The 15,432-nt window shown below is 41.1% G+C and overlaps 1 protein-coding gene across 1 annotated transcript in view; it reads left to right on the forward strand.

Moving 5' to 3' along the window:
* Positions 1-3,422: 3,422 nt before the first annotated feature.
* LOC108679365 (sphingosine-1-phosphate lyase) overlaps positions 3,423-15,432 on the forward strand; it is a gene marked incomplete in the record, with an annotated part of 14,756 nt that continues 2,746 nt past the window's right edge. The window contains 9 exon segments of the mRNA XM_047881550.1: positions 3,423-3,426; positions 3,658-3,740; positions 6,232-6,360; positions 9,543-9,669; positions 10,312-10,418; positions 11,789-11,998; positions 13,437-13,572; positions 14,534-14,636; positions 15,026-15,172. Coding sequence (XP_047737506.1) covers positions 3,423-3,426; positions 3,658-3,740; positions 6,232-6,360; positions 9,543-9,669; positions 10,312-10,418; positions 11,789-11,998; positions 13,437-13,572; positions 14,534-14,636; positions 15,026-15,172 — 1,046 coding nt within the window.

A 15,432-nucleotide genomic window follows, 5' to 3' on the forward strand; every position in this document is an offset into this window, starting at 1 on the left:
AGTCCGCATGTAGATCAACCTACGATACCAGTCCACGTGTAGAACAACCTACGATACCAGTCCGCATGTAGATCAACCTACGATACCAGTCCACGTGTAGAACAACCTACGATACCAGTCCGCATGTAGATCAACCTACGATACCAGTCCACGTGTAGAACAACCTACGATACCAGTCCGCATGTAGATCAACCTACGATACCAGTCCACGTGTAGAACAACCTACGATACCAGTCCGCATGTAGATCAACCTACGATACCAGTCCACGTGTAGAACAACCTACGATACCAGTCCGCATGTAGATCAACCTACGATACCAGTCCGCGTGTAGAGCAGCCTACGATACCAGCCCGCGTGTAGAGCAACCTACGATACCAGTCTGCGTGTAGAGCAGGGAAATATAGTACCTACCTCGACGTAACCTACGATACCAGTCCGCGTGTAGAGCAGGGAAATTCATGAATATTCTCTTGAATTATAGGATACCAGCCGGTGTGTAGAGCAGGGAAATTCATGAATATTCTCTTGAATTATAGGATACCAGCCCGTGTGTAGAGCAGGGAAATTCATGAATATTCTCTTGAATTATAGTAGCCGAAGGCGCAATTTGCACGGCTGCAATTTAGTTAAATAATGAGTCGAATTGAGTTTTTGAAAGAAAAGTCTGGTAATCACAAAAGTTTTATTGATATTGATTTGTTATTGTTTAGCATAGAAGTCTGGGAGAAATAGGCTTACATTCCTTTATAAATTAATTATTATTGTGACTCGAACCATTTTGTTAACAGGATTCACGCAAAAATCTTGAAAAAGCTACAATATTCTAAAGCCAATATAGCACACGGAATGAAAAATTTTTATCGGCTGTTTTTCCGTTTAACGTGACGAACTGTACTGTTCTTTGACACATTTATTTTTTATTCTTTGATACATTTATTTTTTAGCTTTATAAACAAAAATGAATTTATTTATAATTTCTAGAGCATAGGTCATAATTGAATTTGATTAGAGTCACATGAAATTTATGGAAGTAAATTGTTGCGGGTCTTAAGCGGAAACAATAAAAAGTTTCTTGAAAATTTCATCAAGAGAGTGCAGTGCCTTCCCTAGAGCGTAGACTAGAATTGGTTTGAAAATTTATGTCAAGAAAAAATTGTCCGTTGCACGATTCTTGTTGTTCTCGAAAAGAGGATAACTAAGGGATTGTATCTGCAGCGTTTACTCTCAGCAAATATAATATTAGATATTCAGGCTGCCAGTGAAATGATGTGGCTGCTCATTAGAATAACGTGAAAAATAATATGATGAGACTAACTGCAGCAATTGATGTATCGAGTGATGCATCATTTATTATCATGACACTAATTCCTGTTAAACTATAGCTCGTTTATTGTGTAAGAAAGATGATACCTGAGCGTCTTGCTGGATGGTTTGTGCCACTAAACCTTGTGCGTTTGCTGTAGACATGAACTCCTGTTGGTAGAATGTATTTCACTTCTATTCATTTTTATTCACTTAATTTTATACTGATGAAATGATATTCTTTGTTATTATCATTCATTGTCTCCGAGATAGCCATTAATGCGGATTGCAATCAACTTTTTTTATGGTGTTAGAGCACTGTAACTGATTATAAAATTTTCTTATCAATGACAATATGAGCGATTCAGCAATGCCTGGGTCTGCCGAGATAATTTTTTCGTGCGGTGTAGCACCTGTCTCTTATACACATCTAGATGTGTATAAGAGACAGGTACAGTACCCCTCCTGGTAGCTGACACTTNGGCAGTCATGTCAGTTGATCGTCCTTCATGATAATTAGTTTTCGAATTTATTTTTAGTGCATTTTCTCATTTATGGAAAAAATGCACTATTGTGCTCGCCATGTCCGTCTGTCTGTCTGTCTGTCCGTCCGTGACCTCAAGTTTTCGTCGACGAGAAAATGCGCTCTCTGTCACTCACTGCAGTGAGTACTGAGTTATATTTTTTTTACCATTGTTGCTCCATTCAAAATCTTGATGTCAAAAATGAATATCAGCGGCTGAGATAACTCGTCCTATGCTCAGGTGTTATGCGTCGTATCTGTGCCGTTATTTTATGTGGTATCTCCTCTAAAAATACCCTTGGTGATAAGCTATCAGCGTTGACCAATGCCACTGATGGGTATGGCAAGAATAGTTTATTGTAGCGTCACATTCTGTATAGTTTGTATGGCGCTTCACGACAGTCGCTGTACGCTTCCGTTAATGAACATGGTGAGTTTAATGTTTTTTTTTCTGCGTACGTTATCATTTTTTGCAATTTTAGTAGGGTTTTTATTATGAGATCGAAGTTTCAATAATTTCACGATCAAGTCAGTGATTAGTTGTCATAGAAATTAAAACTACCCAAGTTTGAACCCAATTATAAATTGATAAAAATCTCGTTTGTTTCGTTAATTTGTTTTTTTTTTTTTTGGATTGTCGGTCTCAGTTGCCCAAGTTGTTGTTTAATTGCTATGAGTGTTTAATTATAAACGCTCTTCAGTTTCCAACCGTATCAACACTTGGTGCCGTTGCCAGGGATCGTATCAGCAACACGTTGATTATTCATTGTTATTAATTCGTTGATATTCGCTCATTCAGCGTCTTTATCACTTATTGCCGTCGCTAGGGACCGTATCAACAACACGTTTTTAAATAATAGTTGATAATTTGTTGATTCCCACAGTTTTCAGCGGCATCATCACTTGTGCGTTGCCGTCGCTAGGGACCTTATCAACAACACGTTTATAAATAATAGTTGATAATTTTTTGATTCTCACAGTTTTCAGCAGCATCATCACTCTGTGCAGTCGTCAAGGACCGCATCAACAACACGTTTATAAATAATAGTTGATAATTTGTTGATTCTCTCAGNTCAATGAACCATCATATTCATCATATCAAGTAATCACCAAACAATTAAATATATATGCGCCCCACGTTTTTCGTTTTAGATGTTGTAAAATATTTTAACTGAAATACAAAAGACCAAGAGAATGAAAGCAAACAGAGATCAGTAGCTGCCGAAAAATTATTTTCTACTTTTGAGTCCACATGAAAAACGTGGTCTTTAAAAATTTTTTTTATACATTTTACTTTGACCTTCGGTGCGGAATAGCTTGATAGCTGAAGCGCTGGCAAACCATTCTACTACTACTAGTACTACGTCATATATGGTGCCCATTTCTTCTATTTATACCAACTCTTACTAATTTCACCTTCATTTGTGCAAGTTATTTTGTTAATTTGCAATTTGTTTGTTTATTTTTCGATCTCAGTTATTAATTTATATGAATATTTTTGATAATGCTTTAGTTACGTTAATAGAAACTTTTTAAGTTGTTCATTACGCACTTGAACCAACTTACGCAGTAATTGTTCATCCAAAATCGGGTTAAATGGGTTTAGAGTTAGAATTGTGCTATGAATGTATTTTTACGTTTCGATTTATACGAGTGTGACACGCGTCCCTGTTCATGCTTAGCCTTTCAAAAATTAAACAATTTCATTCAATTAACTATATTCCAACGCTTCAATAATTATATTCAATAATTCATAATCATTGTTTGAAATATATATATGATTAAAATAACTTAAAATCAATTATATAATTGAAAAAATAAATAATTTCAGGGAAGTACGACTGGACGTCAGGGTGTGTATCAGGAGCGATCTATAACCCCGTCAGCGCTGACCTCAACCAACTCATCTCTGATGTAAGCTTAGGTCGTCTTTATCTTTTGTTAATAAGTTTACAATTATTCAATATTATCAATATTATAGTTTTAAATCTCAAATACGATAAACAGTCCGCACGAAATTTCGAATTAGTTAGAAATTTTCTTCACTAACCGGCGTGGCAGGGACATAATTTCTATAATTTTCTCACATTATTTTATTTATTCACATCCACTTTACTCGAATCCTATTGTTTACTTAGGTTGTTTAAGAAGCCAACCTAGCGTCATATATAATAATTGTTAATAATTAACTGTTTTAATTAACAATAAGCTTCATCTGACTGCTACTCAAGCGCCATTATCACTGCCGCAACCCTTCATATAATTCTCATAAGAATTGCACACCATAGGATGATAAGAATTAAGTGTCGAATAGATGTTAGATCTTATGCAGAATGTATATAATATGGGCTAACTTAAACATTAGTGCATTAATGAAGCTTGTAATCTAATAGTTCCCCTATATTATCATCTTCTTCAAATAGTAACATATTTAATAATTTAACTCCCTGCACGCGGACGTGTTCCCCGGCATTGTTATTTATTAACCATATTAACCCATTAACGCCGATAATTCCCTGCGGATTATTGAAACACGTTTTTCCATTTAAGGGATTTATTTAGGTATCTTCTAAAGAATTGTGACGAAAAATTTAACTTTTTTTATTATTACTCGAAATACGGAGTGGCAAGTATACTTGCCACCCGGCTATAAAAAATCATATGTCCAAGAGAAGAGATAACCAGAGTGGGTAGGTATCTAAAGTACATGAACGGATTTGCCAACTGGAATCTAGGCGTGTTTTGCCCAATCAAAATTCAATTTTTCGTGTGAAAAGTTTTCATGCACTCTGGGTGTACAGGAATGTTGCACACACTGCAAAAATAAATGGAACGGGCGCCACATTCACGGCATCTGTTGTACGGACTTTTGCCTTTGTAGGTCCAATGATGCTGACTGCCGTACCGCACTGTATTCACAACAGGCATCGAAACTGGACCTGGTTTTACCTTTGGTTTCCCATATTTATTAAGTGTTGATATCACCAGTTGCCGAGCAAAATCGAATAAGCTGATTTTCTTGTAATTTTTCCTAGAAATTCTTCATCCATTTACCACCTGTGCATTCACAGTCCAAGCAAAAAGAGGCCACCATATTTCTTTGATCTTATTCTGCACTGGTATGCCGCTACTTGTTGATCAAATAGGTCCATACCACCCTTGTGCTGGTTGGTTATAAATGTAGATTGAGTGTGGTAGGTCAACATAAATGTTTCCTGGCCACTCGATTCCACCTTTTTACTTTCTTTGCAGGATCTGCGCGAAGTTTGTTAGAGGCAACGCTTACCACTTTGTTGTCTTTCCACTTTACAACCGAGATGCAGCCTGTGAATGCTTCATCACTAGTTCCTCTTTCTTCTTTTTTCAAAATTGTTCTCTTTTTTAGTGGGGCCCCAGATAGTCGGTCTTCTCTTAGAGTACAAGTGGCAGCGATTTTCCTCTGTGCAAGTTCCTCTAGTAGTGAAACTGAACCAAAGAAATTGTCAAATACAACGTACGTGCTGTGCGGCTTTCATATTCACTTTGTCGATCATTTCTAGCACAACGCTACCACCTAACCAAAACCCCTATCCGAAAGTTTTGAATGACTACCACAATAGGGCTCAACATGCCGCAGAATCCCATCAGACGTGCTGATTGCCCAAAGCTTGAACCCAAATCTCACTGTTTTCCTCTAATATACTGATTACCACCATGTCTTCCATAATATGGAACCATTATTTCATCAACGCTGTAGTATTCACAACATTTCTTATCTTTGAGAGCATTGTTCAAGTGTTCAAAAAGCGGACGCACCTTGTAGAATCTATCGTCAATCATTTTCGTATTATCGTTGAAGTGCAAGCATCTCATTATTTGATCAAAGGCAAAGGTCTCATTGCATTCATAACGAATTTATTTTGGGTGTCAGGTAACTCACTCCAATACAGTCTTCTGTGAGGAACCTTATTGTACCCTGAGAGAATTAGTGTAAGGTTAGCCCATCAGAAGCCCATTTTTGCTGATGTAGTTCGTTGTTTGCCTGTGACGTCACAGATCTCAGTGACGTCATGAGCATTAACCAATCACCGAAATGCGATCAAACCAGTCAACCAATCCTGCATGGGGGAATGACGGGTTTGTTTACGTTTCTCGATCTACGTGACGTAACAAGAAAGCTGAACTGAAAGACGGAATTTCTCGTGGGTCATCCTTATATCGTTCAACCATGGCCGCTGTTACTCGTTCAGAACGCGTTCGGTACTCTTCTTGTTACCGTGAGACTCCATTTCAAACCTCATTTTTCGTAGTTTCGGAGAAATTTCATTTTTCGCAAGTGACAAGTGTACTTGCCACTTGCCGACGTTAATGGGTTAATAATTATCAATATAATCATCAATATAATAATAAGCTAATTACATGTCAGGTGTACGGACTCAGCGCCTGGACCAACCCCCTGCACGCGGACGTGTTCCCCGGCATCCGCAAGATGGAGGCGGAGGTTGTGCGGATGTGCTGCGACCTGTTCCATGGCGGTCCGCAGTCCTGCGGCACAGTTAGTACATTTGTGCTTGTATTTGTGCTTTAATGTTGCAGGTATATCAACCTAAAATTAAAGAGTGTCATGTGTAATAATAAGCTCTTCCATGGCGGTCCGCAGTCCTGTGGCACAGTTAGTACATTTGTGCTTGTATTTGTGCTTTAATGTTGCAGGTATATCAACCTAACATTAAAGAGCTTCTTACTTAATAATAGCTCTTCCATGGCGGTCCGCAGTCCTGTGGCACAGTGAGTACATTTGTGCTTGTATTTGTGCTTGTATATCAACCTATTCTTTCTTAAAGAGCTTCATGTGTAATAGTTCTTCTTATGTAAAAATAGCTCTTCTATGTCCTGCGGCACAGTTAGTACATTTGTGCTTGTATTTTACTAATCAACATAAGAATAGTCTTGGTTAATGTGCTTAAATCATAACTTTGATCTCCCAGGTTTGGGTTACTTTATTTAACAGTCTTCGTGTAGCTTGCTCCTGTCATTTTGTTGCATCACAAATATTCTAAAAATATTTTAGCGAGTAAATTGCGCTCAATATCGCAGCATAAAATTGTGAACTATACGGATGCAACAATACCGTCAATACGCCAGTGGTAAGAACCATATTGTTCCAATGTGGTCAAATAAACGTAGATTGTGTTAAATCTTTGTGAATGAGTCACTAATGAGCTTGACGTAACTTCATGTTGAGCTCCATTGTTCTGTAGACTTTCTTATATTTCCTTATGTTCTCTAAAACTAATCTTTTCGTACGGATTTACTTAACGCTCACCTATCCTTTGATCTATCTACTTATTTTAAATCTCATGGCATAGAGGTTAGAGATACCTAACACTTTCTTGCTAATCTCGGCACTATCCTTTCCTAATTTTAACATAACATAACATAGTGCTGTCGGCGCTAAAGAGTATGCCTGATGTGGCCTGTCGCCGATTCTTTTCCTTTTCGTGCCTTGTTCACCAAAGATCCAAAATCGCGCCTTTTGACCGGATCTTTTCATGACTGGCGATAGTTTGAAGTAGCTACTAGACTTCCACCGGGTTCGATATGGTGCTACGCATTTCAAGTCTGAAGATATATATTTTTCCATAGCTTTATCTAGTCTGTTCTTGAACGCGTTCATACTTGGAGCGCCAACGATTCGAAGCGAGAAAAAATTTTGTCGCGTGGAGAAGTTGCAGCGCAATTTTATTAGCTTATAGCCGTGGCCCCTGGTGTTGGTTCTAGTTTCAAATTCTAGTAATCCTTCGGGAACCTTGTATAAACCATGAGTATACTTGTATACTTCAATGAGGTACCCACAATCCTTCTGGGACCTTGTATAAACCATGAGTATACTTGTATACTTCAATGAGGTCTCCACGCAGACGTTGATAACTGAGACTTGGAAGCTTCATAATCTGTAATCTTTCTTCATAGGACTTGCCCTTCAAGCCTGGAATTATCCTTGTTGCACGTCTTTGAACATTCTTTATTAAATTTTTGTCCTTTTCAAATCTCGGTGACAACATAACGTTTCCAAACTTTAGATTCGGGCGCACGACAGCAACATGCAAACACTGCAGCTTCATCGCTTGTGCATCTCGAAACTTGTACGAGCGTCTGAATAGACCAAGAAGTTTGTTGGATGTATTAGCTTTCGTTTCAACATGCTTAGAAAATTTTCGCTCCGTGTCGCCATAAACTCAGAGATCTTTTTCCACACTAGACTTTTCAATCATTTGTCACTCGTTGTAACCATGTCTTCTTATACTGTAATCTTGCTGCTCTTTGTTTTTCTCGAGGTGAAGTACTTTACATTTGTCAGCATTAAACAGCAGCTGCCACGTATCAGCATAGTTAACTAAACTGTCAAGATCATCTTGCAATTGCGCTTTATTTGACGCATCCTTCACTGTATTATAAACTTTTGTGTCGTCGATTGGCAAAATCGAGGTACACTGCATCTACTGGCTCCCTGTCGTTCAGAAGGCGAGTCCAATCGTTCAACGTAGACAATAAGTTAGTGGTGCAGGATCTACCGGCAATAAAACCATGTTGACAATCTGATAGGAAATGGTGATCAGTCAAGTGATCGATGATCCTATCCCTCACAACAGATTCCATTACCTTACAAACAACACTTGTCAGACTGACAGGGCGATAGTTACCGGGGCTACTTGTGTCACCTTTTTTGAACAATGGTGTTACCTGAGCTTCTTTCCAATCGGACGGCAAAGTTTCTTCGTTCTAATTTTTTGAAAGAATACTGTCAATTGGCCGGCCAGAACGGCTGCCAAATCTTTGAGCAATCTGGGATGGAAGCCGTCTGGTCCACATGACTTGTTGGGATTTGGAGCTACCAGGCGCTTGAGAACCTCTTCGTGTATTTCAAAACCTATCAACTTCGAACCGACTGGGCGCTCCTCAATATCTGAAATTGTCTATTTCATTGTCATTGTCTATTTCTGGATGGTTAAAGTCACCAACGATCAACGTTTGCGACCTGCTGAATGACATGCTCGGTAAAAGGCTGTTTAGTACTTTATTGTTATCAGAGGAGCTGTTATAGGTTATCTGTAAATGACCCCTATGAGGAGGCTATCTTTGCCTTTTAGAGTAAGTTCGCACCCCACTGATTCTCTAGCTGATTGATGCTCTGAAGATAACTTAATTTGCCCCATAAGAGGTTCTAACCCATAGAGCTACACCTCTACTGCACTGCTCTTCATTTAAGTTATGAAAACAGTCAAAACCTGGCAACTGAAATTCAACAGCTACAATTTCCCCCCCATGATTTTTAGGGAGTGTTTCTGTTATACAAATATTGTCTATACACTCGTTTGCGATCACAGTTAACAGTTCACATTTTTTATTCAAAACGGAATCCGAGTTCGTGTAAAAACATTTTAAAACTTTTTGTGCACTTTCACTTTGATGTATGCGGTTTCTTCCTACATTATTTACAGGCCTTAATCTACGGACATCATTCCTACTAATTACTTGTCCTCCATCTCCTCTGACTGTCCTTGAGCAGCCGGTGTTGTCTTGAATGCTTGGAATACCTTCTTATCAATTATTAATTCTAAATAGTTGAAGCGAATACCCTACTATTTATTTAATGTTGATAATCGTACAGATGACGACAGGCGGTACAGAGAGCATCGTGATGGCGTGCAAGGTTTAATGTTGATAATCGTACAGATGACGACAGGCGGTACAGAGAGCATCGTGATGGCGTGCAAGGCGTACAGAGATCGCGCCATCCACCGCGGCATCGCAAAGCCTGAGATTCTCGCCCCCGTCACCGCGCACGCCGCCTTTGATAAGGGTGAAGATAACTGAGATAAGATATTGATAAGGGTAAAGATTTCTGAGATATAAGATATCGATAAGGTTAAAGATATCTGAGATATAAGATATTATTAAGGGTAAAAGTTTCTGAGATATAAGATATTGATAGGGGTAGAGATTTCTGGGATATAAAATATTGATAATGGTAAAGATTTCTGAGATATAAGAGATCGATAAGGGTAAAGATATCTTAGATATAAGATATTGATAAGGGTAAAGATATCTGAGATATAAGATATTGATAAGGGTAGAGATTTCTGGGATATAAGATATTGATAAGGGTAATGATGTCTCAGAGATTCATGAGGTGACATCGTGTGTGTGTAGGAATAAATTCTATATTACTATATGGTGTGATCAGCTGCATAATTTGCTAGATTATATGAGCAGCTAAATATGGTAAAGGAAATTTGAAGCTCATATTTCACGAATATAAGCAATACTAAGCTCGCTTTGTTTATTGAATGCTTCTAAACTTATTACAGCTTTACCAGTTATTATATGTAAACAAATTGAAGCGTGGGTATGAAATATCACCTTATGAAATTGTTAAATGTTAGATTTTGTGTATGGTAATCTTTATGGTAATTTTTGTATTAATAATCTTGTATGTTTCCAGGAGCTCAGCTGCTGGGTATTCGCATCAAGCACGTACCCATTGACCCCGTCACCATGCGCGTGGACATCAAGGCCATGAAGCGCATGATTACACGCAACACATGCATGGTGAGACCAACACGTGCATGGTGAGACCCTGTACAAAACTTGAACGCGACCTCCCGTTTCAGTGGAAGGAAAAATGTATTACTACAAAAATGCATATGGAAAGGAAACGGCTCATAATAAATAATTTATTAATTCTTAACTGTGTTTATGGGAACACAACAAAAAGTCTTGCGAGCAGTGAATAAGCTCGAGCTGCTGCCCGGTGGAAGTCTTCAGAAAATCGGGAGCAAGAGATTCACCTGGCCAGAGCAAGCCATCCAGGTAGCACAGAGAACTGACGCTTTAAATATTAGCGAATTAGAGCACGCTGAATATTAGGGTCCAAATATCGTCAAACGCGTAAAGTTGCGGACTTAGCAGCTGTGATCTTAAAATAGTATAGTCATCTTAAAAATAAAAGGCTATAATAAATTTATAACTCATAAATATATATTCAGTTGGAAGATAAGGAGGGTTTTATTATTTGTGTTGAGAGTAATGAAGGGAAGATCGTTATCCATAATGGAAACCGGCTGCAGCTACAAATTGCCACATCACTCTGAGCTTTAGTGACGGACAACCAACCTGCAGCATCCGGTCCTCTCCTCAGCTCTCGCAGAGACCCGTCCTCCGTGAGAAGACGAGCTGATGCTGAAGCCCCCAGATCGTCTCACACCTCAAGGCTGCCGCCTCAGAAGAGACATTCGCTGGAAGTCTCACTCCTCATCCCTGACAAAATTTAGAGCCGAGGGCGGCTCTTGATTAAGGAATGCCTAGGACTCGGGGAGCATAGTCCACCAGCTTCCCCATGTCCGCTTTTCGGTCTACATTCCGGTCCCCGAATCAGACAGCTACAAGCTCCTGGTACTTATTCTGCTAACTCTTGCACTACTCTCACGAGACTATAAAGTCGGCCAGGAGGTTCTGACTAGTCGCTGATTGCGATCAGTTGGCCAACTGATCTAGAATAACTCTTACGCGAACATAGCAACTCTGAAGCGGAGGCTGAAGCATACCCTGAATTTTGTCAGGAATGCAGATGTTGAGGACAAAAAGTGAAGATGTGGCGTCGTTAGCAGTCGTACGAAATCTGACTGGTGGGCAGTCTCTAAATCTGACTAGAGGTTGGAGTTCTTCTAAGCTTCTATCTTCAAATAAGGATTTGAAGAAATACGAAAGGTTGTCCACACCATTGAAAGAAATGTCGGGAACTGTAGCCAGTCAAATAAAATTACAAACTACTCAAACCCAAATAACAGACTTCCAACTGGAATTATCTTAGGAAAAATAAGAAATTTATAGACCCGACATGGCAGAGCTTGGGCCTATACTTGCAACGATTGTTTCTCATTTACGATGATTTTAACTTTTATACAATATTTTTTGTGCAGTTGGTTGGCTCTGCACCAGGTTTTGCCCACGGGGTCATTGACCCCATCGCTGAGATCAGCGCCCTTGGGGAGGCCTGGGGCGTCCCTGTACACGTGGACGCCTGCCTCGGGGGCTTCCTCATCCCCTTCATGGAGGAAGCGGGCTACCCTCTTCCCCTCTTTGACTTCCGCCTCCCCGGGGTCTGCAGCATCTCGTGTGACACCCACAAGGTGGGGGCAAGTGTCTCGTGTTGTTGTTTATTGTGTCCGCCGCGCTCGCCGCGGGGGAGGCTCTGGTGGTGGGCGAGGGGCAGGCACCATAAGAGCGGGGAGATGGGCGAAGGCAGGGAGGGTGGCCAGGAAAGCCGCTGCCTCCACGGGGCTGTCCCACAATGAGGAGACGCTGAGGGACGTTTGGAAGGCGGGGCAGGCGAAGAGGTGCTGGACCGATTGGAGGGGATCTCTGCACTTCGGGCAAGCGGAGCTAGGGGAGCGTCCGATTCTAGCGGAGTAGGACGCCAGGGAGCTGCAGTATCCCGAGCTGAGCTGGGATAGCGCCGAGCGGTAGGGGCGAGGGAGTGTGGCCTCCACTGATGCAATCGGCGGTGGAGGAGCAGCGAGGACGGCGTTTGTGGCATCAGTCGCCGCGACGCAGGAGGCGATCTCCCTGCGGAGAGCCCGTTTGGCTTCTCCGTATGCACCAGCGAGTAAGATGCTATTTGCCAAGAGTGGTGTGACAAGGTGGCCGAACCTCGACTGAATGGAGGCTTTCATGGGGCGGTCCCCAAGTGGAGCAGAAACAGTGCAGAATGATGTATGGGAGGGCTGGAGGGCGCTATCGAGGAACTGGGCACATGCCAGGTCCAGGTGCGCGGACAAAGGGAGGACGCCGGTCTCCTGGTGAAGATGGGAGATCGGGGCCATTTTGAGGCAGCCGGTTGCTATTCTCAGTGCAGGGTTTTGAATTGTTTGCAGTCTGGTAATTGCTGCGCGTGTGGCAACAGGGTACCAGATGGGGGCCGCGTAGTTGAGGATTGGGCGCGTGATGGTTCGGTAGGTGGCAATGATGTCCTCCTTGGAGAAGTCCCAGTTGGTACCAGCTAGGGCTTTTAAGATGCGAAGAGAACCAGTCGCTTTCGTGACTATAGCTCTAGCATAGGGGGGGGGGNGGTGCTCTACCGCCACAGGCAGTTCTTCACGTTATCATGACTTTTGTAAGAGTCAAGAGGCAGACGTGTAATGTCTATGCTTTATATTGCAGTACGGGTTCGCCCCCAAGGGCTCGAGTGTGGTGCTCTACCGCCACAGGCAGTACCGCCACCATCAGTTCTTCATGTTATCATGACTTTTGTAAGAGTCAAGAGGCAGACGTGTAATGTCTATGCTTTATATTGCAGTACGGGTTCGCCCCCAAGGGCTCGAGTGTGGTGCTCTACCGCCACAGGCAGTACCGCCACCATCAGTTCTTCATGTTATCATGACTTTTGTAAGAGTCAAGAGGCAGACGTGTAATGTCTATGCTTTATATTGCAGTACGGGTTCGCCCCCAAGGGCTCGAGTGTGGTGCTCTACCGCCACAGGCAGTACCGCCACCATCAGTTCTTCATGTTATCATGACTTTTGTAAGAGTCAAGAGGCAGACGTGTAATGTCAATGCTTTATATTGCAGTACGGGTTTGCCCCCAAGGGCTCGAGTGTGGTGCTCTACCGCCACAGGCAGTACCGCCACCATCAGTTCTTCGCACAGCCTGACTGGCCGGGCGGCATCTACGCCACCCCCACCATCGCCGGCTCCAGGGCTGGTGGTGCGTTGATTATTAGTTTTGTCAGAGGTGGGCAGTAGCGCTCTAGATGTAGCGGCCGCTACATTTTCAGTAGCGGCGCTACATTTAAGCAATTGTAACGGTAGCGGTAGCGCCCGCTACATTTAGAGCATGTAGCAGTAGCGGTAGCGGCCGGTACATTTCAAAGTAGCGCTGCCCAGCTCCGAGTATAGTTAAACATAACAAAACATAACATAGTGATGTCGGCGCTGAAGAGTAGGCCTGATGTGGCCTGTCGCCGATTCTTGTACTTTTCTTGACTAGTTCAAAGATCTTTATGACTGGCCTTTTGATCAAATCTTTTCAACGGACGATAGGTTTGAAATCGTTTCTAGACTTTCAGTTGTTCCGTAGGGTACTACGCATTTCAAGACCAAACACATGCTCAGCCTTGTCTAGTCTGCATTTAATATTTGATCAATGCGTTTTTCTAAATAATTTAACAGTAAAATTATAATATTATGCATAAATGTAATAACATAAAGGGATAAAATATATAAAATATAATTCATATACATTGATAAACGATACATAGTAAGAAGGAATATGAAATACATCCTAATGAGATATTCGATACAGAATTCAAGTCTGCTACAGAATTCCGTACAAAAGGCCATTCGTTGTTAAAAAGATAAATTCTATCACGAATATATCCGTTCCAAAATATGTATATCTACAGATAAATCTCCCCATAGATTAAGGAACTCTTTAAATAGTTGTTTTCAATATATTTTTCGTTGGTGTGAATTAGTTATCGATATCCATTTTGGCAACAAATGCTGTTATTATCTAAATATTTGTAAAATTGTTGATGATAATGGATTGTTGATGTGATTCATGATTGTGAGCAGGTGATCGATGAAATAGGCATGTGATTAATGTTGTGCGACTGTTGCTCTCGTATGTCTTCATGAATTTTATTTTCACAAATTCATCTCTGAAGGCCTGATCGCGACGTGCTGGGCAGCGCTGGTGCACTTCGGTCGCGACGGTTACGTTAAGTCGACGAAGGCGATCATCGATATTGCCAAACACGTCGAACAAAAGCACGTATCTTAGTTATTGTTATTATCATTATTATTATGATTATTGTTATTATTAGTTACTTAGTTATTATGCACCTTCCCTCCTTAGTTATTGTTATTATTATTATTATATTATATCAATATTATTATATTGTTATTACGATCCATAAGATTATCAAGTAAGCGAGTCTCAGACATTCCGTCTCGTACTATATCATATCATATGAAAATAAAGTGGCGGTCAAAATACAAAAGAAATGTTGACGGTGAAAATTCTTTGTTAAAATAATCACAATTCATCGTAATTTTTCACTATTGATGATCATTAATAAATTTTAAGAAACTAATTGAGTCAATTATGAATTCTGTTTGTTTATTTAGGTGGCATTAACAAACGATTCTCTGCGCAGATGCCGCGAAATCCCGAGCCTGGAAGTGATAGGCTGTCCTGAGGTTTCGATCGTCGCTTTCACATCGAAAAAGTTCAACATTTATTCGCTGGCTGATAAGATGCAGAAGCGAGGCTGGTATCTGGACTCCCTACAGCATCCGTCCTGGTGAGGCACTAGACGGTGTTGGTGCACTGCTGCACTAGTAGTGACAGCTGCTGTGTGTTGGTGCACTGCTGCACTAGTAGTGACAGTTGCGGTGTGTTGGTGCACTGCTGCACTAGTAGTGACAGATGCCTGTGTGTTGGTGCACTGCTGCACTAGTAGTGACAGTTACTGTGTGTTGGTGCACTGCTGCACTAGTAGTGACAGTTGCTGTGTGTTGGTGCACTGCTGCACTAGTAGTGACAGTTGCGGTGTGTTGGTGC

This window comes from Hyalella azteca, unplaced genomic scaffold, assembly GCF_000764305.2.
Source record: "Hyalella azteca isolate HAZT.00-mixed unplaced genomic scaffold, Hazt_2.0.2 contig8310, whole genome shotgun sequence".
NCBI lineage: Eukaryota > Metazoa > Arthropoda > Malacostraca > Amphipoda > Hyalellidae > Hyalella > Hyalella azteca.